Here is a 26342-nt window from a genome sequence, read left to right on the forward strand (position 1 = left end):
TGACTATAACAACAAGACAACACCAACAACAACAACATCAACAAACAGTAACACGTTTCAGCAACAACAAACTAACAAACAAACAGCAACAACGAGGAGCAATAAACCATCAATCCAACTCCGGCCATCATCCTGCTGGCTAAACCGTCGGACAACGACGACGGCGGTGGCAGCGGTGGCCACCGCGTCATCGCGCGCCCGTCTGGAATGCTCTCTTCCTTACCCGATGTTAGCAAGCCACCGGGAGCTGTGGCGCACTTTTAAATCGTCGTCGTCGAGATTGACAAACTCGTTTCTTTAGAAGTGCTCGTTCTTGTCGTTGTTGTCGTTGTTGTTGTGTTTAGTTTGTTGTGCTCACCCCCCCCCCCCCCCCCACCGTACCTCTGATTAGCGCAGTTGGCTATGTACGGTGCGAAAGAAGTTCAACGGACATACACACATACAAGAAATAGTTGTTGCTGGGTTGCTGGCAGTGGTGGTGGCTATACGGGCGATCTTTGTCTTTATCTCTGGTGGTGGTGGTGGTGCTGGTGGTTTTCTAATCGACCATCCCCACATGTTTAATCACTCGCCGGACACTGAGCGCCATCCGTCACACATCGAACAAACCGTGACAGAACCCAAAAACTAAACAACAACAACAACAGCAGCAGCAGCAACAACACCGCTAACATATCACGGCCGCTCTCCATCTTCCTCCAGACGCTGCGAAGGGGCCGAATCGCTCGCGGCGAGCCCACGGCGAGACAGCCGCGTGGCCTTGGCGAGCCTCGGGGAGACGGATCGCGAGCCACAAGACCTGACGGCGGCATCCGCGGTGAGGCGAGCGTGGGGTGGAGTTGAGAGGGCCACCTCCGCCACCGCCACCGGCACCACCGCGGCCACCACCACCGCCACCACCACCGCCACCACCTTCCACCACCACCGCCGGTGCAACGGCTTAAAATAAAGAAGCCGGCATCGATGATTTTTTATTACTCCCCCCACCCCCCACACCACCTCCTCCTTCTCCTCTCCCTACAAGAGGACAAAACAAAGAAAGTTATTCGTGAGGGTTGTTTTATGTTTTGGGGGCCCCCAACACAGTGGTGGTGGTGGTGCTGGTGGTTAAATGGTGGTGCTGGTGGTTAAATGGTGGTGGTGGTGGTGGTAAAATGGTGATGGTGCTGGTGGTGGTGGTAGTAAAATGGTGGTAGTGGTTAAATACCAACATTATAGTATCGTCCATAAGAGTTTTTATTATTATTATTGCGTTAGAATCCCTGCCCCGGCTTATACCAGCCTCACACACACACCAGTTTGAAATCCCCTCTCGTTAGCCTAACAAAGCGGTGAAGCGTCTTGCCCTAGCCTACATCATTGACATGCCTGCAACCCACATGTCACCCACGAGGTCCTCCCCTAAGATCTGTGGGTGACCGAGATTGTGTTCTTCTCGTGTAGCCCCCAGGCTATGGAACGCTCTACCGCGAGGCATCCAGAGATCTCTTACGAGTCTGCGGACACTTTTTGTTTTTTTAAAGATGCGTCTTTGAAACCTCTTTGGAAACGCTTTCGCTTGTTAAACTTTCAGTTAATTGAGTCAATTGATTTTTTAAACGGTGCTGTAATATAATTGTGTTCGTGCTGAGTGGCTGCTGCTGCTGCTGTGTCCTGTACAGCGCTTTGAGATCCTTGATGAAGAGCACGAAAAATGAATGGAATTATATTATTATTACTAACATTATTAGTAAATATATATTTATACATATTCGAGGCGAGATTTTCTTTTCTGGGTGAGATCGCGTAAATATAAATGTGTCGTTAAAAACCTGCCACCACCTGACACAGCCACTGAGAAAGGTTTGTCACGCGACACAAAACGTGTCAATTCGTTACTAGTTCAGCACTAACCGGTTGTGTGTTGAAAAGTAAACCCACTACAACATTACAATTCGTTACTAGTACAACACTAACCGGTTGTGTGTTGGAGAGTAAACCCACTACAACATTTACAATTCGTTACTAGTACAACACTAACCGGTTGTGTGTTGGAGAGTAAACCCACTACAACATTTACAATTCGTTACTAGTACATCACTAACAGGTTGTGTGTTGGAGAGTAAACCCACTACAACATTTACAATTTTAGTGTAGTGTATAGTGTAGTGTATAGTGTAGTTTATAGTGTGGTGTATAGTGTATTATACTAGTACAGCACTAACTGGTTGTGTGTTGGAAAGTAAACCCACTACAACATTTACAATTCGTTACTAGTACATCACTAACCGGTTGTGTGTTGGAGAGTAAACCCACTACAACATTTACAATTCGTTACTAGTACATCACTAACCGGTTGTGTGTTGGAGAGTAAACCCACTACAACATTTACAATTCGTTACTAGTTCAGCACTAACCGGTTGTGTGTTGGAGAGTAAACCCACTACAACATTTACAATTCGTTACTAGTACATCACTAACCGGTTGTGTGTTGGAGAGTAAACCCACTACAACATTTACAATTCGTTACTAGTACAGCACTAACCGGTTGTGTGTTGAAAAGTAAACCCACTACAACATTTACAATTCGTTACTAGTACAGCACTAACCGGTTGTGTGTTGAAAAGTAAACCCACTACAACATTTACAATTCGTTACTAGTACAGCACTAACCGGTTGTGTGTTGGAGAGTAAACCCACTACAACATTTACAATTCGTTACTAGTACAGCACTAACCGGTTGTGTGTTGAAAAGTAAACCCACTACAACATTTACAATTCGTTACTAGTACAGCACTAACCGGTTGTGTGTTGGAGAGTAAACCCACTACAACATTTACAATTCGTTACTAGTACAGCACTAACCGGTTGTGTGTTGGAGAGTAAACCCACTACAACATTTACAATTCGTTACTAGTACATCACTAACCGGTTGTGTGTTGGAGAGTAAACCCACTACAACATTTACAATTCGTTACTAGTACAGCACTAACCGGTTGTGTGCTGGAGAGTAAACCCACTACAACATTGACAATTCGTTACTAGTTCAGCACTAACCGGTTGTGTGTTGAAAAGTAAACACACTACACCATTTACAATTCGTTACTAGTACATCACTAACCGGTTGTGTGTTGGAGAGTAAACCCACTACAACATTTACAATTCGTTACGAGTTCAGCACTAACCGGTTGTGTGTTGCAGAGTAAACCCACTACAACATTTACAATTCGTTACTAGTACAGCACTAACCGGTTGTGTGCTGGAGAGTAAACCCACTACAACATTGACAATTCGTTACTAGAACAGCACTAACCGGTTGTGTGTTGAAAAGTAAACCCACTACACCATTTACAATTCGTTACTAGTACATCACTAACCTGTTGTGTGTTGGAGAGTAAACCCACTACAACATTTACAATTCGTTACTAGTTCAGCACTAACCGGTTGTCTATTAGGAGAGTTAACCCAATGTAACATTTACAATTATAGTGTAATGTATAGTAGCGTGTGTTGGTGAGTGACAATGTGAGTGCGTGAGTAACAGTGTGAGTGACTAGGTGTGAAATTTTTTTCGCACCGTACCTAGCCAACCGTGCTAATCGGAGAATGGGTGAGTGTGTGGGTGAGTGACTATGTGAGTGGGTGAGTGACTATGTGAGTGGGAGAGTGACTAAGTGAGTGGGTGAGTGACTGTGCGTGGGTGAGTGACTAAGTGAGTGGGTGAGTGACTGTGCGTAGATGAGTGACTATGTGAGTGGATGAGTGACTATGTGAGTGGGTGAGTGACTGTGTGAGTGACTGTGTGAGTGGATGAGTGACTATGTGAGTGGGTGAGTGACTGTGTGAGTGGGTGAGTGACTATGTGAGTCCAGCAAAAACAGCCCTTTACCTCCTCGCGGTGCCGGACGGGCAACTCTGTCGTGGACAGTGCTGTGGGGGGAGGGCCAATTCTGATTGGCCTCTCCCCTCATGGCGTCTGTGACCACCACAGTGGCTAAACGGGGGCTCTGGATGGGTGCGAGGGGCTGGTAACCCCTCCACCTTCAATAAATTACAACGAAACCACGACTTGAATATATAACTAATAAGCTTGTGCCGGAGGCCCCGGGGGGACAGGCGTCTATGACGTCTCCTGGCCAAACCCCAATTGGCAGAGCCAGGAGATTGAATCTCTACCCTCGGGGCTCTTCCAGAAACAACGAAAAGCCACTTCGTGTGGCCACGTGGAATGTTCGAACGCTCACTGCGGAGGAGAGGCTGCCACTCCTCTGTCGGGAGCTGGACTGGTACCGTCTGGATCTCTGTGGCATTCAGGAGGTCCGATGGACCGGTTCTGGCTCTTGCCACCATGAGGGGTGGATAGTTCTCTACTCTGGGCAGCAGACTGCCAATCAACAGGGTGTGACTCTTCTTTTGAACAAAAGAATGAAGGGTGCGTAGGAGCGTGGCGGAGAGGTGTGGGAAGCGGTAAGCCCCAGGCTACTTTGGGCTGCCTTCCCATCAACCGGAGGCGAGGAGTGGTGGTCGTGGTTACTTATTCCCCCACCGAAGACGAACATCCATGGACGGATGCAGGCAAAGCCGATGACTCAGATGCCTTCTATGACCTCCTGTCACAGGTGCTGGCTAAAGTGGCCCCTCGGGATAGAGTCATCTTGTTGGGTGACTTCAATGCCCGTGTTGGTAATGATACTGGCACCTGGTCTATAGTGATTGAAGGGCATGGGCCAGATCAGCTCAATAACAACGGTAGGAGGCTGCAAGATTTTTGTGCAATTCATGGGCTTGTAATTACCAACACGCTGTTCCGGCATCGGCACATCCACACAACATCATCGATGTATGCCGGGTCCAAGCAAGAACATCTGCTGGACTACATAGTGACGGACCAGCGGATGCGAGCCCATGTCCTTGACACCAGGACCTACCGTGGAGCTGATCTGCCCTCTGACCATCGACTTGTCATCTGTAAGATGCGCCTGCCATTCTTCCACTCCGGTGGTGGGTGTACACCCAGGACCCGATTCCAACCTAAAGTGGCCTGGTCTCAGTTAGCTGATGAAAGTTGCAAGCAATAATTTCATCATCGCTTGCGGCTGGGGTTGGCATCGTCCCCCACTCCTCCTGATGTCGAGGGTAAATGGGTGAGATTTAGGACTGTGACTCATGCAGCTGCAATGGCTGCTTTGGGTATGCGGTCCAGACCTCCCCAGAGACCCTTGCTGACAGAGGAGGTGTTCAGGATGGTTGAGAAAAAGCAACAGGCCCACTGTCATCGGATACAGAATCCCAAGTCAGAGAATGAGGAGGCTTACCGCAGCCTTCGCTCGGAGGTTCGGAGAGCCGTGAGGCGCTGCAAGGATGGGTGGTGGTCGCGGGTTGCTGAGGAGATGGAGTCTGCCTCAGTGGCCTGTGAGCACAAATCTCTATTTAACTCCATAAAAAAGTAACCTGCAGCACTACACCTATTACCATCATTAGGGGAAAAAACGGTGCAACAATCTCCGACCCCCAGGAACAGGTTTGCAGATTTGCTGAGCATTTCTGTGAAGTCCTGGGGGAGGAGAAACCCCTCAGCCAGGAAAACATCGTGGCACAAAGTGGGGATGACCCTGCTGAGGCTGCAGTGCCTCAAATATAGGAAGAAGTCACCCCCTGTTAGTGGCTGGCTGAGGTGCCATCTGTTGAGGAAGTATTGAAGACGATCCGGAGTCTGAAACCAGAAAGAGCACCGGGCAAAGATGATCTCCCAAGCGAAATGCTGAGGAAGGGTGGCGTTTGTGCACAGACTGCCCTATATAACATCATAACAACAGTCTGGACCACTGGACGGGTTCCGCAGGATTGGAACGATGCCCTGGTGGTCCCTCTCTTTGAGAAGGGGGACCGCACAGACTGTAACAACTACAGGGGCATCTCATTCCTCAGTATGCCGGGAAAGGTCCTGGCAAGGATTATTCAACATCGCCTTGCCAGGCACGCTGAGGATAGGCTTGCGGAGACCCAATCCGGTTTCATGAAAGGGCGGTCCTGCACAGATGCCATATTTTCTGTCCGTCTGCTACAGCAGAGGTGTAGGGAATTCCAACAAGACCTACATCTCTGCATTATTGACCTGGTCAAGGCCTATGACACCATCAGTAGGCACTGGGTTCTGGGTTGTTCTTCGTGCTTTTGGAGTCCCTGACCCTCTGCTCATGATCATTAAGGACCTTCATGATGGTGAGCGGGCCCGGGTAAAACTACGTGGCCGGGAGTCATAGCCATTCCCTGTACACCTTGGGGTGCGACAGGGATGTCCTCTGGCTCCCACATTATTTAACATCTATTTTGACTACATAGTTCGTGAAGCCTTCAATAGCTGTACTGGGGGAATCTCCAAATGGTACAGATATAATGGGAGGCTGATCGATGCCTGGGTGCGGACTAGGGATGGCTCCCTATTGCTCAACTACGTTATGTATGCCGATGATTTGGTAATAGCTGCTCATTCAGACGAGGAGTTAGAGATGCTGCTGCTGAGAATGGAGCGTGCCACTAAGAGATGGGGCCTAACCATCAGCCCCACCAAAACTAAGCACCTGCCTGTATATTTTGTACCATCGGACACTCCACCCCCACAACTCCCAATCGGTTATGGGGCAGTTGTGGAGAGAGTAGAGAGTTTCCCATACCTGGGAAGTGTGCTTATGATCGGCTCCAGTTTAACAGCAGAGGTCTCACTCCAAATCAGTCGAGCGGCAATATCTTTTCATCGGTTGCGTAATGCTGTATGGAAGCTACCTGGTCTGTCGCTCCGCGCTAAGCTTCAGGTCTTCTCGGCCACGGTCATTCCCTCCCTTCTCTACGCTTGCGAAACTTAGACCCCCTTAATGGAACATCTTCGCCGGTTAGAAACATTTAGGCTAGCCATGCCTACGATCCATCCTGAGTTTAACCAGGCTGGATTGAGTGAGGAGCTCACTAATCCTTGAAAGATCTGGGCAAGGTCACATCGCTGAGCTCCTCCAGCAGGCAAGGCTGCGTTGGCTGGGTCATGTAGCCCGCACGCCCAGCCACCGCATGCTGAAACAGCTTTTGTTCGGCCGGATCGAGGGGGATAAACGGGCGCGGCACGGGCTAGAGAAGAGATGGAGTGATGTGGTACAGGAGGACGTGGAGTTGAGTGGACTTGCCGATGACTGGTACCAGCGGAGGAGCGACGCTCACAACAACGAGCGGAGCGCCGGGTGGCTAGAGCACAGCAGGTTGGCACAGTTGGGGGCACAGGTGGTGCATCAGTCAGTCATCTCAGTCATCTCAGTCGACCCGTGGCACCTGGGTCTGCCCCGTGACCTCCTGCCAGCGGGCTTTCGACACTTCACGTGGCCTCAAGGTGCACATGGCCTGGCACAAGCGTCGTGGTGACGTCACCGCCACTTAGTGGCAAATGGCGGTTGTTGTTATGTGAGTGGGTGAGTGACTGTGTGAGTGGGTGAGTGACTGTGTGAGTGGGTGAGTGACTGTGTGAGTCTATGTGTGTCTGTTGAACTTATTTCGCACCGTACCTCGCCAACCGTGCTCACCGTGAACCCTCCACCACCTAACGAGATTATCGCGTTCACGCGCCCGTGCACGCGTAGGCAATGCACCAACAACAACAACAGCCGCCATTCGCCCCTAAAAAGGCGGTGACGTCACCACGGCGCTTGTGCCAGGCTAGGTGTACTTTCACCTTTAAGGCCACGTGAATTGTCAAACGCCCGTTGGCAGGAGGAGCTTACGGGACAGACCCAGCAGGTGCCATGGGTTGGCTGACTGAGATGACTTGTAGATGCACCAGCTGTACCCCCTACTGTGCCAAGCTAGGTGCAGAAGGAGGTCACGGTACAGACTCAGTAGGTGCCATGGGTTGGCTGACTGAGAGGACTGGTAGATTAATCACCAGCTGCACTCCCTACTGTGCCAGGCTAGGTGCAGGAGGAGGTAACGGCATAGACCCAGCAGGTGCCATGAGTTGGCTGACTGAGATGACTGGTAGATGCACCACCAGCTGTACTCCCCTACTGTGCCAGGCTAGGTGCAGGAGCAAGTCACGGCATAGACCCAGCAGGTGCCATGGGTTGGCTGACTGAGATGACTTGTAGATGCACCACCTGTGCCACGGTGGCGAGATATTAACTACCTCGCCAGGTATACGGGATGACGTGGATTCGATCCAGACACTGACGATGCCTGCTGCATATTTGGAGTTGCGTGTCTCTCTCTCTCTCCGTGGTGGCGTGAATTTTTCGCCGGGTCCTCCGCTTTTTCTCTTCCACATTTATAATCGACATCACGCGTTTAGAGTTATTTTGGGTGCTGCTAGACATTTCCACTTGATGATGATGATAAGCCACATTGGGAGGTGATGGTGATGATGAGAGGGTGGTAATGGTGATGAGGGTGGTGATGATGTGAGAATGGTGATCATGATGGTGAGAAGGTGTTGATGGTGATAGTGAGAGTGGTGGTGAGAGGGTGGTTTTGATGATGAAAGGATGGTGGTGGTGATGATGATGAGATGGAGGTGATGACGAGAGGGTGGCGTTGGAGAGCAGAGCCACAACATGAACAACCCGAGTACAACTAGCTTCATCAGGCAACAGCCACACGTGTGTCGGTGAGTGGCGCGACCACCCTTGCTTGGACTCGCTCGCCTCTCACAGCGCGGTTGGCAGCGCCGTAGCAGCTTGTGTCTCACATAGCCGTGACGTGAACTTGCTAATCCCCCTAATCTCCCTGCCTAATCTCTCCCGTCAACATAGTGACAATCTCCCATTAACACTGCTGTTGTGCGCATATGCGGGGATGCTACTCTTATGCGGCTAATCTCCCTCTCCCTAATCTCTCTCTCCCTAATCTCTCTCTCCCTAATCTCTCTCCCTAATCTCCCTCTCCCTAATCTTTCTCTCCCTAATCTCTCTCTCCCTAATCTCTCTCTAATCTCTCTCTCCCTAATCTCCCTCTCCCTAATCTCTCTCTCCCTAATCTTTCTCTCCCTAATCTCTCTCTCCCTAATCTCTCTCTCCCTAATCTTTCTCCCTAATCTTTCTCTCCCTAATCTCTCTCTCCCTAATCTTTCTCTCCCTAATCTTTCTTTCCCTAATCTTTCTCTCCCTAATCTTTCTCTCCCTAATCTCTCTCTCCCTAATCTCCCTCTCCCTAATCTCCCTCTCCCTAATCTTTCTCTCCCTAATCTTTCTCTCCCTAATCTCTCTCTCCCTAATCTCTCTCTCCCTAATCTCTCTCTCCCTAATCTTTCTCTCCCTAATCTTTCTCTCCCTAATCTCTCTCTCCCTAATCTCTCTCTCCCTAATCTCTCTCTCTCCCTAATCTCTCTCTCCCTAATCTTTCTCTCCCTAATCTCTCTCTCCCTAATCTCCCCCATGAACACAACTGACGTGCTTGCGTCCGTGGATGGAATTCCTTTCCAGCTCGGACCCCGCCAGCTTGCCCATCGCCACGTAAATGACCTCCTTGTAGTAAACAGCTCTCTCGCTGGTTCAGCGGTTACACTGCTGGATTCTGTTTTCCGCCCGAGGCCGACCGCTTGTGCTGCGATCGAAACGTCGTGATTTATTATTTTTATATAAATATGTTTAATCTTTTAACCCACGTGACTTTACCGAAAGAACGAAAGAGTGCTTAATGATGAGAATGATCATTCTGATAGTAAATGATGATGATGAATTAATTTAATGAATGGTGTGAATGCGTAATAGCAATGCAATGATAATAATTACCATAATAATTAGTGTAATGATTATTATACTTATTATATTATAATATATTATAGTAATTATACTTATACATATTATAATTATTGTAATTATCATTCTGATAGTAAATGATGTTAAATAAAGTGAATGCATGGGGGTGAATGAGTGATAGCCATGCAATGAGAATAAATAATTTGTATAAATATTATTCTAATTATAATAGAATATCTTTTTATATTGTATTACAATTATAATTTTGTAAGTAATGATGATGAATGGATTAAATTAATGGGGGTGAATGAGTGATAGCCATGGATGGTGGAGCCAGTTGGGGGGAGGGGGGGTGGGGTGGCACGTGCCCCCCCAATGATCCGATCTAAATCCCTTATTTCTATCGGATCATTGGGGTTTATTAGTGATAAATCGGCATTTTGCGACCCACACTGCCACTGTGTAGCGTTTTATCACGTGCCAGGGACTCTATGGATCCATAATTTGCAGTAAGTAACGGCAAAGCAGTTGTAAGTGACTCAGAATTGTGCGCAGTTGCGTATCGAGTCCACGACTTCCCTGAAGACATCGACACCTTCAGCGAGCGTGATGCCGATCACTAACAACGCGGTTCGAACTCGACCCTCGATCGATGGGTGCGTCATCGCCACACACTCGTCGAGTAAAAAGCAAGGGACAAGGCCTTACTTACTAACAACTCCTTACTTACTAACAACTCCTTACTAACAGCTCCTTACTTATTAGCCACTCCTTACTAACAACTCCTTACTTACTAACAACTCCTTACTCACTAACAACTCCTTACATACTATCAACTCCTTACTTACTAACAACTCCTTACTTACTAACTCCTTACTAACAACTCCTTACTTACTAACAACTCCTTGCTTACTAGCAGCTCCTTACTTACTAACTCCTTACTATCAACTCCTTACTTACCAACAACTCCTTACTTATTACCTCCTTATTAACAACTCCTTACTCACTAACAACTCCTCACTAACTAACAACTCCTTACTAACAACTCCTTATTTACTAACTCCTTACTAACAACTCTTTGCTCACTAACAACTCCTTACTTACTAACAAATCCTTACTGACAACTCCTTACTTACTAACAAGTCCTTACTTACTAACAACTCATTACTTACTACCTCCTTGCTAACAACTCCTTACTCACTAAAAAATCCTTACTTACTAACAACTCCTTACTTACTAACTCCTTACTAACAACTCCTTACTTACTAACAACTCCTTACTTACTACCTCCTTACTAACAACTCCTTGCTCACTAACAACTCCTTACTTACTAACAACTCCTTACTAACAATTCCTTGCTTACTAACAACTCCTTACTTACTAACAACTCCTTATTTACTAACAACTCCTTACTTACTAACAACTCCTTACTAACAACTCCTTGCTTACTAACAACTCCTTACTAACAAGTCCTTACTTACTAACAACTCCTTACTAACAAGGCCTTACTTACTAACAACTCCTTACTAACAAGTCCTTGCTTACTAGCAAGTCCTTACTTACTAACAACTCCTTACTGACAACTCCTTACTTACTAACAAGTCCTTACTTACTAACAACTCCTTGCTTACTAACAACTCCTTACTAACAACTCCTTGCTTACTAACAACTCCTTACTAACAACTCCTTACTAACAACTCCTTACTAACAACTCCTTACTAACAACCCCTTACTTACTAACAACTCCTTACTCACTAACAACTCCTTACTTACTAACAACTCCTTACTAACAACTCCTTACTTACTAACAACTCCTTACTTACTAACAACTCCTTATTTACTAACAACTCCTTACTTACTACCTCCTTACTAACAACTCCTTACTAACAAGTCCTTACTAACAACTCCTTGCTTACTAACAACTCCTTACTTACTAACAACTCCTCTATCATTTTTCATTGCTGGAGGGGTTGCCCCCCCCTACCTGAGAATCCTGGCTCCACCATTGTAGCCATGCAATGAGAATTATGATTAGTATAAGCATCATTATAATAATATAACATACAATAATTTGTATGATTACAATTAACATTGTGATTGTAAATGATGATGAATTGATTAAATTAATGGGGGTGAATGAGTAAGAAGATGCGGAGGGAAGAGTAGCGGGAGTAACAATCCGTGAGTTATATCATGGGGACCTTTTTTACCAGTAAGCATCAAATAATGAAAAACAATAAATTTGGTGTAATTATATTCAAACATCAAATGTAAACTTGTGCTGTTGCGAGGAATCAAGTTTACTGCATTAGCCACGTGCGGTGCTTGCGATTTTTTTTTTCAAGAAGCGGCTTGCAAAGTGAGGAGCGGAAACTTTAGTGAGCGATGGTGACCGCTTAACGTGGAAGGTGAAGACGGTGGGGAGATGGGGAGGGGTGCGAGAAGGGAGAAAGCGTGCGTTGAGCACAAGGAGGAGACGGAGGAACAGAGAGAGAGAGAGCAAAGATTGAGAACGTCGAGAGAGCAACGAGGCGAAGTTTACGTAACAGCTGGAGGGGGTCTAACTCTGACTAACCCAAGCGGTCACGTGGACTGCATCGTCAGATTAACATAATCCACGGTGTGTCGATTAACTATGATTAACCCAACGGGTAATCGATACCGCGTATTCGTAGATTAACATAATCCACGGTGTGTTGAGTAACTGTGATTAACCCAACCAATGCAATAGGTACTTAAATCTGCTTTGACAACCCATCTCTTTAAAGTGGCATTCCCTCTCTAGCTTGGGTCGCTTGCCCCTGGTTCTCTTTTAGTTTCCTGCTTTTCATGCATCGCGCATTGGGATCCTAGGATGGAATGAGCGTTATACATTTCAATCATTACTACTGCACATTCTCAGATCGACGTAATCCATCGCAATGTCTGTGGCTACATAAAAAACCACCACCTCCGGTCTTCACAGCTGACAGCTTCACGGCAATGGCATCAAATTCCCTCTGGCTTATCGCCTGACGAAGCTTGGTTGTTGTCGGTGGTGGTGTTGTAATCACCAGCGACACGTAACAGTGCAGTGTTGAACTGGTTTACGAATTGGCCACGTTTTGTGTCACGTGAAAAAACCCTGATTAGTTTAACGCAGTAGGCGTTCGCGACCAATGTCATCCATAATACAGGTGTTATTTTGTGGGGGGGGGGGGGTTAGATCGCGTAAATACGAATGTGTGTCGTTAAACCCGCCACCACCCGACACAGTCAATGATTACGGTTTGTCAGTGTGTTGGAGAGCAAATCCACAACAATTACATTCCATTTACAAACCCTTACTAATCGGCTGTGTCGGGTTGGTGGCGGGGGTTTAACACCCCCCCCAACCCCCTTCAAAAAAAACCCCTTCTATTATAGTTTTGTTAAATCCCCATCACCCTCCCGATCTCCACCACCACCACCACCGCCTGCAAATCGGCAACTCACGCCAACCGGGGCAGCTGGAGCGGTTCGTCCACTAGGGGAGCTGGAGGCGCCGCCCCACCAAATGGGTAGATGAGAAATTGTTTTTGCGGAAAAAAAACATTTTTTTCTAATAAATAGTTTTGTTGTGTTCAATTATCATATATGTAATATGCAATGATTATTTCAGCGTGAATTTTGCCCAATGAAGGTTTCTAATATTGTACCCAATGAAGGTACGATATTAATATTGTACCCAATGAAGGTACGATATTAATATTGTAACCAATGAAGGTACAATATTAATATTGTATCCAATGAAGGTACGATATTAATATTGTACCCAATGAAGGTACGATATTAATATTGTACCCAATGAAGGTACAATATTAATATTGTACCCAATGAAGGTACGATATTAATATTGTACCCAATGAAGGTACGATATTAATATTGTACCCAATGAAGGTACGATATTAATATTGTACCCAATGAAGGTACAATATTAATATTGTACCCAATGAAGGTACGATATTAATATTGTACCCAATGAAGGTACGATATTAATATTGTACCCAATGAAGGTACGATATTAATATTGTACCCAATGAAGGTACGATATTAATATTGTACCCAATGAAGGTACGATATTAATATTGTACCCAATGAAGGTACGATATTAATATTGTACCCAATGAAGGTACGATATTAATATTGTACCCAATGAAGGTACGATATTAATATTGTACCCAATGAAGGTACAATATTAGAAACCGCTGCAACGTCCCGCGGCCTGATTTGTGCCTCGCGGAGGTCTCGGGGCGGCTGTGAATGCGTCCGAGTGAGAGATTTCCCCTTCGTTCGTTGCGATTCGCCTCTAGCGCTGCAGCCACGCCGTTTCAGACCTCTTCAGCGCGGTGGGGAAAAAAAGTCGCCCGTGGCTGCGATGAGACGATGTCACGACGCGAGGTCGCACTGCGCGAATGCGGCAGCTCACGGCTTTCGGCAGTGTCAAAAGGGGGTTGTGGAGTGTGGACTTGAGGGTCGTGGGGACAGCATTTGAGTGCTCTGTTGTTGTGTTTCGTATTGTTTATGAATGCCTGCCGCTGGTAGACAAGACGGGCATATCACTTTCACGGGAAGGCCAAAAACACGACGAGGTTTTTTTTTCTTAATGAGAATTCCATCTTTTTAGAGGTCACTCGCAACAGCCCCAACCTCGCGGACACGTCACGAGTCGCCACTGCATCTTGAGACTCTTTTTGGAAGCGTTAAAGATCCCGGCTTTAGTCAGTTCTGTACTGATGATGATGATGCATCGCTCAAGACGATGCGTCCACATTTAGGTCGGCCCTCTTCCTGTATTTTTGAGATTCTTATTGTTGGTGATGAATAAGACCAGGTTTTACCCTTCATATGCATTGTATTGTTTCAAAGACAATGCATATATGATCAGAGCATATTCTTGACTTGATTTGTGTTGTCTTGTCAACCTCCACCGTCAGCAGTGTGGGTGTGGGAGCGAGGTGCAATAATTGCCCAGAGGCCCTTTTGGTGGAGACCCACTGCCTCGCCACATTAACATAAGCTGCCCCGCCCATGCTGCTGACACACCTGGGCTACATTAGCATAAGCTGCCCCGCCCATGCTGCTGACACACTTGGGCTACATTAACATGAGCTGCCCCGCCCATGCTGCTGACACACTTGGGCAACATTAACATAAATTGCCCCGCCCATGCTGCTGACACATTTGGGCAACATTAACATAAGCTGCCCCGCCCATGCTGCTGACTCACTTGGGCAACATTAACATAAGTTGCCCCGCCCATGCTGCTGACACACTTGAGGTACATTAACATAAGCTGCCCCGCCCATGCTGCTGACACACTTGGGCCACATTAACATAAGTTGCCCCGCCCATGCTGCTGACACACTTGGGCTACATTAACATAAGCTGCCCCACCCATGCTGCTGACACACTTGGGCTACATTAACATAAGCTGCCCCGCCCATGCTGCTGACACACTTGGGCCACATTAACATAAGTTGCCCCGCCCATGCTGTTGACACACTTGGGCTACGCCCATCTCTAAACTTTTACAAAGAGTTTTACTTTAGAGGCTAAACCCCCCCCCCCCCCACCGCTTTTCCTGATAACGACTGCTTGCGTTGCGATCGAAACGTCGTGGTTTCTGTTTTTTATTTAATTTTCATTGTATTCCCTATTTTTATTAACTTTCTTTTCTATTATTATCATTTTTCTATCTACGTGACTTTACCGAAAGAACCGATGAATGTTAATTCCTGCAAGTCACGAAAGTTTGAAGTCAAACTTGATCGCAGCGTGTTTTTGCTTGCGTGTTCACCACAAGTGCGTGCGGTTAACACAGGCAGGGGGGCTCCTTGCAAAAAAGGATTATGTTTGGTGTCTCAACCTATATGGTTATTCTTCTTTGGTTCTTTCGGTAAAGTCACGTAGAATGAGAATAAAATAATACATTGATAAAATAAAATAACACAATGATATTCTCACGACGCTTGGGCCACAACACAAGCGGCCTTCATCAGGTGAAGGGACGAGACTGTCTGGAGCCGTCACCCCAGCCTAACGATGAGACAAGCCACCTACCGGGGCCACGCGTGATCCGCGTTGCTTCTCTGTGCGGCTCTCCTCTCTCTGCAGAGGAGGCGTTGCGGCGGCGGAAAAGAAAACCGACGGGCGGAGAAGGATGCAGTGGCGCTACTCCTCCTCCTGCTGCTGCTGCTGCCGCCGGCGGCGGTGGTGGTGGTCGCGGTCGCGGTGGTGGTGGTGGTGGTGCGTCACGCTCAGCGCTCTGCTGTACCACTCGCCCCACGTGCCGCCCGTCAGCTGCGGTGAGGCAGCGGGGCGGGCAGCCACTCTGCGTCGGAGCAGCCAATTGAGTGGATGACGAATCTTAATCGATATCTTTCATCTGCTGCTATGAATCTGTGCGAAAGTGGAACTGCAGGAGGTTCGTGGGGTTCGATCCGGACCTTGGCTGACGCCTGCTGTACAGGGTGCTTCAAAAAAATTTTTGCTAACACGCGTATGGGTCTATCGTTTTTGATTATTTTTTTTAATAAACGGATAATACAGGGTAACAGTTGTAATGTTAATAGCTTCAAAAAGTCAAAGAGCCTCCACTTGCTCGCCATCGTTGTGCCTGGAATCTACTCCAGGTGGCCTCCGGAACCCGAAAGGCGGCAGCACATTTCTGGTGGTATTGTTGGAAATTCTCAGAAGCGTTCAAAAGTTTTTTCTCTCTCTCTCACATTTAGAATCAACGCCGCGCGTTTAAAGTATTTCTTACAGCGATGACGATAAGCCCACCTCGCTGAGCTGTCATTTGCGATTGCAAGGTCGCTTCTGCAAATATATATAGTGATATATAATTCAGCGGGCCTTACCTGGTAAAATAAAATAAATGAACATACACACGCGAAGCAAAGGGTTAGTTACGCGAGATATAGATGAGCAATCGATGTCTCCATTCCTCTGCGTCTCTCCACGTAAAATATAAAAAGGGTTGGGGTTTTTTTTTCACTGACGCACACAACGATACCGGCCTCACCACTGCCTTTTGTCAAGCCCATAACTTAAGCAGTAATTCAGTGCAAGCAAACTCATATCCGTCCAAACACGCACACATATACCCACTCACCCACCTACTCACCCATGCCATGACCTGGGCATACGGGCTACGTGGCCCAGCCAATGCGGCCTCGCCTGCCGGAGAAGATAATTATTAATGGGACCGTGTCACACACACACTCACCCACTCATCATTCACTCACCCATTCACTCACCCACCCACTAAACCCACTCACCCATGGCATTGTTGGGCATACTAGCTACGTGACCCAGCCAACGCAGCCTCGCCTGCCGGTGGAGATCATTAATCGGACCGCGTCACACACACACAGACACCCGATAACCCACCCACTCATCATTCACTCACCCATTACCTCACCCAGCCACTAAACCCACTCGCCCATGCCATCTTGGGCATGCAGGCTACGTGACCCAGCCAACGCAGCCTCGCCTGCCCGAGGAGATCATTAATAGGAACATGTCACACACATACACACCCACTCACCCATTCACTCACCCACTCACTCACCCATGCCGTGGTTGGACATGCAGACTACACGACCCAGCCAACGTGTGATACACACACACACTCACCCACCCACTCACTCACCCACCCACTCACTCACTCACCCAATCACTCACCCACTCACCCACTCACTCACCCACCCGCTCACCCACTCACTCACCCACTCACTCACCCACCCGCTCACCCGTGCAATGGGCTGGGCATGCAGGCTACGTGACCCAGCCAAAGGAGGAGCTAATTGGGTGGACTGTGACCACAACTTTCAAGGATCTGAGAGCTCCTCACACGATCGAGTCCGCGTTAAACCCAGGACCAGGGCTTAATTTGTGTGCACCAAACACGTTTAAAAGATCTAAACGAAACTATAAATTTAACTATTTTTTTACCAGGTAAGGCCCACTGAGCTATACAGTTCTTCTTCAGAAGCTATCACAAAGTGGCTCATCATCGTGTTGATTCGAAATGTGGAGGGGAAAAACCGGAGGACCCAGAGAAAAATCAACGTGACAACGGTGAGAGAGAGACTCGCAAACTCCAAATATACAGCTGCAGGCGTCGGGATTGAATCCACGACCTCCTGTATACCAGGCGAAGTAGTCAACATCTCCAAGCCACCGTGACGATGATGATGAGAGAGAGACACGCAAACTCCAAATCTACAGCAGCAGGCGTCGGGGATTGAACCCACGACCTCCTGTACACCAGGCGAGGTAGTTAACATCTCCTAGCCACCGTGATGATGATGATGAGAGAGAGAGAGACACGCAAACTCCAACTATACAGCAGCAGGCGTCAGAGTCGGGATTGAACCCACGACCTCCTGTACACCAGGCGAGGTAGTCAACATCTCCAAGCCACCGTGACGATGATGATGAGAGAGAGACACGCAAACTCCAAATCTACAGCAGCAGGCGTCGGGGATTGAACCCACGACCTCCTGTACACCAGGCGAGGTAGTTAACATCGCAGCACCGCGGCGCCCCCATCTTACCGTGTGTATCTCACCCCCCTCCCACCCCCCACATCGACATCAAATGAGATCACAGCGGCTGCAGTGTTGATGGACGACTGCCGGGAGAGAGGTGCGCAGACGGCTGAACACAGCGTCGCGTTCGCGAGTCGAGAGAGAGAGAGGAGGAGGGGGGGGGGACGCCTGCAGTTTGTGAGGCTTAAAGTCCTGGGGGGCTCTGCGGGGGGGGGGGGTGGCCGAGGCATTTGGATAATTTACAATGGGGGCCCAGGGGGCGGCGCGGGGGGGGGGGGTGAATCGATCCGCGCAAGACGGAGTGTGGCAACTCAAGGGTGAATTCAATCACTCTCGCTGGCCAAACAACAACAAACTAGCGCACAACAAGAAGAGGTGAAATCGAGCGTCAGCAACAGCAACAACAACAACAGGAAAACACCAACAGAACAAACAACAGCCGCAGCAGCCACTAAGTGGCGGTGACGTCACCGCCTGTGCCAGGCTAGGTGCACTTTGAGGCCGTCACGCTGCCCAGATGCCTCGGAGGCGAGGCGAAGTCCGACGGTTCCCGCCGCACGCCCGCCGGTGGAGCGCGTGGCCTCGGTGCCGGACTTGAAATGTCACGAGTTGAAAGTGCCCGGGGAATTTCGGATGTTTTTAAGGAGGGCAATTATTGGAGCGCTTGACTTCACCTCGGTTTGCCGAAGAAGCTCCCCCCCCACTCCCCTTCCCCTCCTAACCCTCCCCCCACCCTTCCCTCCCCCCACTCCCCCCCATCCATCCCCCCCACCCCTCCCCCCCCCCACTTCTCCTCCCCCCACCCCCGCGTCAGACAAGACGCGTGAGTAAACGCGTTGGAGCGCCAAACGTCCCAGAGACCGCCTGAAGCCGAATACGAGAAACCACGGGCCCACGGGGGCCAGACACAGGGGCCCACGGCTTCACCTCGTACGGCCCGCGGCGGCCACGCGATTCGGCGCGACGATGTCCGACGTTTCGCCGCACGTGCACGCAGGAGCTTCTTCGGGCAACCAAAAAAAACACGAATTCGCTTATCGCGAGATGAAAAAGCTCCGAGATAACTCCCCCCCCCCACCCCTACCCCCCGATCACCACTTGCCCAGGAACCGCTTTCAACCAAATATGGGAAGCCACGGGCCCACGTGGCCGGACGCGCGGCCCGTGGCTTCATCTCGAACGGCCCGCGGTGGTGGCCACGTGAATCATCCACCGTGGGAGCAAGCGTCGCGTTTGCGGAGTATCTGGCTGCGATATCCATGTGGTCACGGCGAGGTGAAGCCGCTACGCTGAGCGATCACTTGGGGCGCCACGGTGGCTAGGAGATGTTAACTACCTCGCCTGGTGTACAGGAGGTCGTGGGTTCGATCCCGGCCCTGACGCCTGCTGCTGTATATTTGGAGTTTGCGTGTCTCTCTCTCTCTCATCATCATCACGGTGGCTAGGAGATGTTAACTACCTCGCCTGGTGCACAAGAGGTCGTGGGTTCGATCCCGACCCTGATGCCCGCTGCTGTATATTTGGAGTGTGCGTGTCTCTCTCATCATCATCGCGGTGGCTAGATGTTAACGACCTCGCCTGGTATACAGGAGGTCGTGGGTTCCATCCCGACCCTGACGCCTGCTGCTGTATATTTGGAGTTTCGTGGCGTCTCTCTCCCCATGGCCGCGTGGGTCTTCTTTCTCCTCGAACATTTGCAAGCGACGGGCCTGTACGGAGTAAATTTGCACGCGACAACGACGACGACGACCGTAAGCTGCTTGGCTGAGCTATCACTTGCGGGGGGGGCCCAGGTCGCTTCTGAAAAAGACCCCAAAAAAAGAGCTACACACAGTAAGCAGCTCGATGGGTGGGTGGTGGTAGTGGTGGTGGTGGGGGGGGGGTGGCCTTAACGAAATAAAACAACTTCCGTTTCTTGCCCACGTGCGCTTGCCTGTCGCCCCCCCCCGCACCCCACAGCCAGCGTGCACGGCCGCACGGACCCCACGGTGTCGCCCGGGCAGCCACTGCTGGCGCCGTCCAGCCCCGAGGGGGGTCTCCGGGGGTCCAAGGCCCCGGCGACGGAGAGACCCCCGAGGGAGCTGCTGCCCCCTCCGAGGCTCCCCCGGGTCTCGGCGATCGCTGCCAGTGCCCAGGCGGCGCAGGTAACGGGGGGGGGGGGGCGAGAATTTTGGACTGGCTGTCGCCTGATGATTCTGGTTGTTAGTTGAACACGCAATAGGCTTTCGCGACCAATATCATACGTAATATGGCTTTTTTTGGGGGGAGGGGTTAGATCGCGTAAATATAAATGTGTGCCGTTAAACCCGCCACCACCCGACACAGCCAATTAGTAAGGTTTGTCACGTAAGTAGAACGTGCTATTTCGTACTGCTGTACTCGTAACGGATTGGCACGTTCTGCTTACGTGTTCTGGATTTGGGATTATTAACCCCTCCTCCGGACGCGCGTACGTGATGCGACGCAGCTATCAGGGATCGGTTTGATGACGCGGCACCAACAATACGATGTTTGAACTTCTTCGAGGTCCCTCGGTTTTTGCGAGTGTCAAGACTTAACTTCTCTTTATTAAACCCAGAGATAATAAAAGTGTTAAGGTGGTTTTCCAGAACTATCCTCAAAAACGCGAACACGTCCCCAGCAAGTACGTAACTACGGAGGGCATCTTTAGCACATTTTGCGAGAAACACTTTCGTAAACACCATAATAATCCAGATTATCCGGCTTCCGACGTTATCCGGCGGTCCCGGTGCCGGGCCGATCCGGCAAAACCGCTCCAAAGACTGTAACCCAGTCCGGCGATCGGCACCCGAATGCGTCACGCTCCATGAAAGCAGGAAACAAAGGTGTAAAACATAAAGTCACCAAATATGAATTTCGACCCTGGGAATAATAATGGTTGTAAAAAAAAATCTCTGTCATCATCGTCGTCATCATCGTCGTCATCGCCGTCATCGTCGTCATTGTCATCACCGTCGTCATCATCGTCGTCATCATCGTCATCGTCGTCGTCATCGTCGTCATCATCGTCGTCATCATCGTCATCATCGTCGTCATCATCGTCATCATCGTCGTCATCATCGTCGTAATTCGCACATAGCATGGGCAGCTAGCCCGTTGGTGTCCACTGCACATTTCGTCATTTGTCAGGAGACCTCCCAAGTACTCCATACAAATTCCTTCACGTTCACAATCTTGCTGCTTACCATTATTGCAGTTGATAATCGATTATCCGGCTTCCGACGTTATCCGGCGGTCCCGGTGCCGGGCCGATCCGGCAAAACCGCTCCAAAGACTGTAACCCAGTCCGGCGATGGGCACCGTGTGACGTGACATATACAAATAGCTACGCTTGATTTCAGTGTAAAATATGATATATACCGTACATTTTACACTACATACATACAACTTAAACGATGAAAATACTGCACGTGTGTACCTTTTGCATGACTAATAGCGAATAACGTACAGTCAATGCCTTATCAGTGCCCCTATTATTACATACCAACTCAGACCGTATTGGTCACCCCGTGCCCTTATGAATCTCAACGTTCATCCTACGAGGTCCCATCACAAGGGAGAAACACAAACAAAATTGACAAAAGTTACGTCACTAAACAAAAACTGTTTGATTGGCCTTTTGCCCGTATTGAAACGGCTGTACGCCGTATGGACCTGCAAACTCAATTCCCCCGTAAAAGAATACGGGGTTAAACCGTGTGGGTTGACACAGCATGGAATAAAAACATAAAATATACGAGGTGCGATCCGGCGAACGCTGCCTTCGCGTCATTCGGCGTCCGCCAGAGCGCCGAGGCTGCCGCGTCAGTCTGGCGATCGTCAAACACGTGGTTGTTTTGAAACATGCACGTCGTACGTTCTCGCATTAGAGGCGAGCATAATCCGGCAATTTGTGTACGGCGGAGAGCGGCCACCGACCTTGCGGGTGACGTCCACGGCATCCGCGACGTCCACCAGCGAAGCGAGAGGGCTCGCGTAGGGGTTCTCGTGCCAGAACAAGCCACGGTATTAACCAGGGTGGCCGGCGCGGCGCCGTCAAATCACCGCGGACAAAACAACGACAGGGGCAACAAAAGTGGCCGATTCAACGCCCGGTACGCTCACGACACGGACGCGTTTCATTTCTTTGCATTTTTTTCGTTAACCGTGGGCTCGTCGATACGGCGGTGGTGGTGGTGGTGGTGGAAGTGGGGGGGGGGGGGGGGGCTGCCGATTGGCCACCGACTCGTGCTACGACGTGAAGAACGTGGCCTTCGTACCTGCCACCCGGCTTTCGAGTTGGCCGGAAATGCGGATGCGTGGGCCGGACGACGCGCCATTGCCACGGGGGCCCCCTAGACGGGCCCTCGTCGCTTCCGAGGGCTCCCGCGCTCGCGCGTCGGCGAAAGGGGGCCGCGGGGAGCGACGGTCATTGAGTTGCGCGCGGCTGCCCCGGCGGCGCTTTCGGTTGACGCGAACCGATCGTTCAGGATGCTGGACCCCCCCCTGGGCGGTGTTGGGGTGGGGGGCGGGGGCGGGGACTGTCTTGTCGGTCTCATGGGGTCTCGCACAATGAATGAAGTAAGAAAGAAAAGTAGAAGAAAAAGAAAATACTGAGAGAGTTTCAAAAAAAAAAAATTCGCTAAAAATGTTCGTGACCCGAGGGCCATGGCTGAATGTGACCCAAACAACGACAACAACAACAACAACAGATTAATCCCGACTGTGAATGTATAAACGCATACATTATTAAAGTTGTCATGTTTTATGCAAAATAATATTTTCCTTTCACCTTCGCGAAGGCGAAACTTCCCCTCCGCCACCTCCACCTCCGCCACCTCCACCGCCACCCCCCACCACCTCCACCACCACCTCCACCGCCACCTCCACCTCCGCCACCTCCACCGCCACCTCCGCCACCTCCACCGCCACCTCTACCACCTCCATTGCCACCTCTACCACCTCCACCTCCGCCACCTCCACCTCCGCCACCGCCACCTCCATCTCCGCCACCTCTACCGCCACCTCCACCGCCACCTCCACCGCCACCTCCACCTGCACCACCGCCACCTCCACCACCTCCAACGCCACCTCCACCACCTCCACCGCCACCGCCACCTCCACCACCTCCACCGCCACCTCCACCACCTCCACCGCCACCCCCCACCACCTCCACCTCCACCACCTCCACCGCCACCTGCACCGCCACCTCCACCACCTCCACCTCCGCTCAATCCGCAGCTGGATTAAGCACCCCACCCCCCCAAGTTGCCGTCACGGCCGTCTGGAACACTCTTCCTTTCCGATATTAGGAAGCCACTGGCGCTGTGCACTTTGAAATCATCTTGTTTAACTTCGAAGGCTTTCGCGACCAATATTATCCATAATTAGAGGGTTTTTTGGGGGTTAGATCACGCAAATATAAACGTGTTGTTAAACCCGCCACCACCCTGACACAGCTAATTACAACAATAGATGTCGCCTTATGATGCTGGTTGTTGTTGTTGTAATTACCGGCGAAAGGTTACAGTGCTCGAATTGTAAATGTTGTAGTGAGTTAACTCTCCAACACACTATACACTTCACTATACACTACACTATACACTGCATCTATACACTACATTATACACCTCACTACTATATATTACACGATACACCACATTATACACTACGGACTACACTATACACTACACTTTACACTACTATACACTACACGATACACTACTATACACAACACGATACACTACACTATACACCTATATACTACACTATACACTACACTATACACTACACTATACACTACACTATACACTACACTACTATACACTACACTATAATTGTAAATGTGGTAGTGGGTTTACTTATCCAGCACACAACCAGTTAGTGCTGAACTTATTCGTAAGGGTTTGTCACTTCAACAAAACTGTACCCAATTAGTTACTAGCTCAGCACACACCGGTCGTGTGTTGCCGTGTAAACCCACAACATTTACAATTCGAGTACTCCAACGGCACATATTCAACGTCACAGTGATATTTACGCGATCTAGCCCAATAAACCTTTCTTAAATCATCTAGATTGACAAACTAATTTCTTGAGAACTGCTTTTCGTGTTCAGTTTCTTGTCCTTCTCCCCCCGCACCTCCGATGAGCACGATTGGCTACGGACAATGCGAGCGGAGTTCAATGCACATGCACACATGCTACTATACACTACATGCTACACTACCCTACGGTACACCGTTCACCACCCTACACACTGCTCTGCGACGTTCGTGACCTCTCACAATCGTCGCGACGTTCGTGAACTCTTAACAATCGTCGCGACGTTCGTGACCTCTCACAATCATCGCGACGTTCGTGACCTCTTAACAATCGTCGCGACGTTCGTGACCTCGTCATAATCATCGCGGCGTTCGTGACCTCTTAACAACCATCGCGACGTTTGTGACCTCTCACAATCGTCGCGACATTCGTGACCTCTTAACAATCGTCGCGACGTTCGTGACCTCTCAACAATCGTCGCGACGTTCGTGACCTCTTAACAATCGTCGCGACGTTCGTGACCTCTCACAATCGTCGCGACGTCCGTGACCTCTCACAATCGTCGCGACGTTCGTGACCTCTTAACAATCGTCGCGACGTTCGTGAGCTCTCACAATTGTCACGACGTTCGTGACCTCTTAACAATCGTCGCGACGTTCATGACCTCTTAACAATCGTCGCGACGTTCGTGACCTCTTAACAATCGTCGCGACGTTCGTGACCTCTCACAATCGTCGCGACGTTCGCGACCTCTTAACAATCGGCGCGACGTTCGTGACCTCTTAACAATCGTGACGACGTTCGTGACCTCTTAACAATCTTCGCGACGTTCGTGACCTCTCACAATTGTCACGACGTTCGTGACCTCTTAACAATCGTCATGACGTTTGTGACCTCTTAACAATCGTCGCGACGTTCGTGACCTCGTCATAATCATCGCGGCGTTCGTGACCTCTTAACAACCATCGCGACGTTTGTGACCTCTCACAATCGTCGCGACATTCGTGACCTCTTAACAATCGTCGTGACGTTCGTGACCTCTTAACAATCGTCGCGACGTTCGTGACCTCTTAACAATCGTCGCGACGTTCTTGACCTCTTAACAATCGTCGCGACGTTCGTGACCTCTCACAATCGTCGCTACGTTCGTGACCTCTCACAATCGTCGCGACGTCCATGACCTCTCACAATCGTCGCGACGTTCGTGACCTCTTAACAATTGTCGCGACGTTCGTGACCTCTCACAATCGTCGCGACGTTTGTGACCTCTCACAATCGTCGCGACGTTCGTGACTTCTTAACAATCGTCGCGACGTTCATGACCTCTTAACAATCGTCGCGACGTTCGTGACCTCTCACAATTGTCACGACGTTCGTGACCTCTTAACAATCGTCACGACGTTCGTGACCTCTTAACAATCGTCGCGACGTTTGTGACCTCTTAACAATCGTTGCGATGTTCGTGACCTCTCACAATCGTCGCGACATTCGCGACCTCTTAACAATCGTCGCGACGTTTGTGACCTCTTAACAATCGTCGCGACGTTCGTGACCTCTTAACAATCTTCGCGACGTTCGTGACCTCTCACAATTGTCACGACGTTCGTGACCTCTTAACAATCGTCGCGACGTTCGTGACCTCTTAACAATCGTCGCGACGTTCGTGACCTCTCACAATCGTCGCAACGTTCGTGACCTCTCACAATCGTCGCGACGTTCGTGACCTCTTAACAATCGTCGCGACGTTCGTGACCTCTTAACAATCTTCGCGACATTCGTGACCTCTCACAATTGTCACGACGTTCGTGACCTCTTAACAATCGTCGCGACGTTCGTGACCTCTTAACAATCGTCGCGACGTTCGTGACCTCTTAACAATCGTCGCGACGTTCGTGACCTCTTAACAATCGTCGCGACGTTCGTGACCTCTTAACAATCGTCGCGACGTTCGTGACCTCTTAACAATCGTCGCGACGTTCGTGACCTCTTAACAATCGTCGCGACGTAACGA

The 26342-nt window shown here is 49.6% G+C and overlaps 1 protein-coding gene across 1 annotated transcript in view; it reads left to right on the forward strand.

Annotated features, from left to right (window-relative positions):
• The first annotated feature begins 707 nt into the window (after window positions 1-707).
• The window catches only part of LOC116955519 (uncharacterized), a 94171-nt gene continuing 68536 nt past the window's right edge, over window positions 708-26342 (forward strand). Inside the window, exons 1-3 of the mRNA XM_076053209.1 lie at window positions 708-817; window positions 15846-16036; window positions 20246-20430. Coding sequence (XP_075909324.1) covers window positions 15892-16036; window positions 20246-20430 — 330 coding nt within the window. The 5' untranslated portion in view covers window positions 708-817; window positions 15846-15891. The remainder of the gene's footprint in view (window positions 818-15845; window positions 16037-20245; window positions 20431-26342) is intronic.

This window comes from Petromyzon marinus, chromosome 60 (genome assembly GCF_048934315.1).
Source record: "Petromyzon marinus isolate PM22_M1 ecotype Great Lakes invasive population chromosome 60, UKy_Petmar_22M1.pri1.0, whole genome shotgun sequence".
Taxonomy (NCBI): Eukaryota; Metazoa; Chordata; class Hyperoartia; order Petromyzontiformes; family Petromyzontidae; genus Petromyzon; species Petromyzon marinus.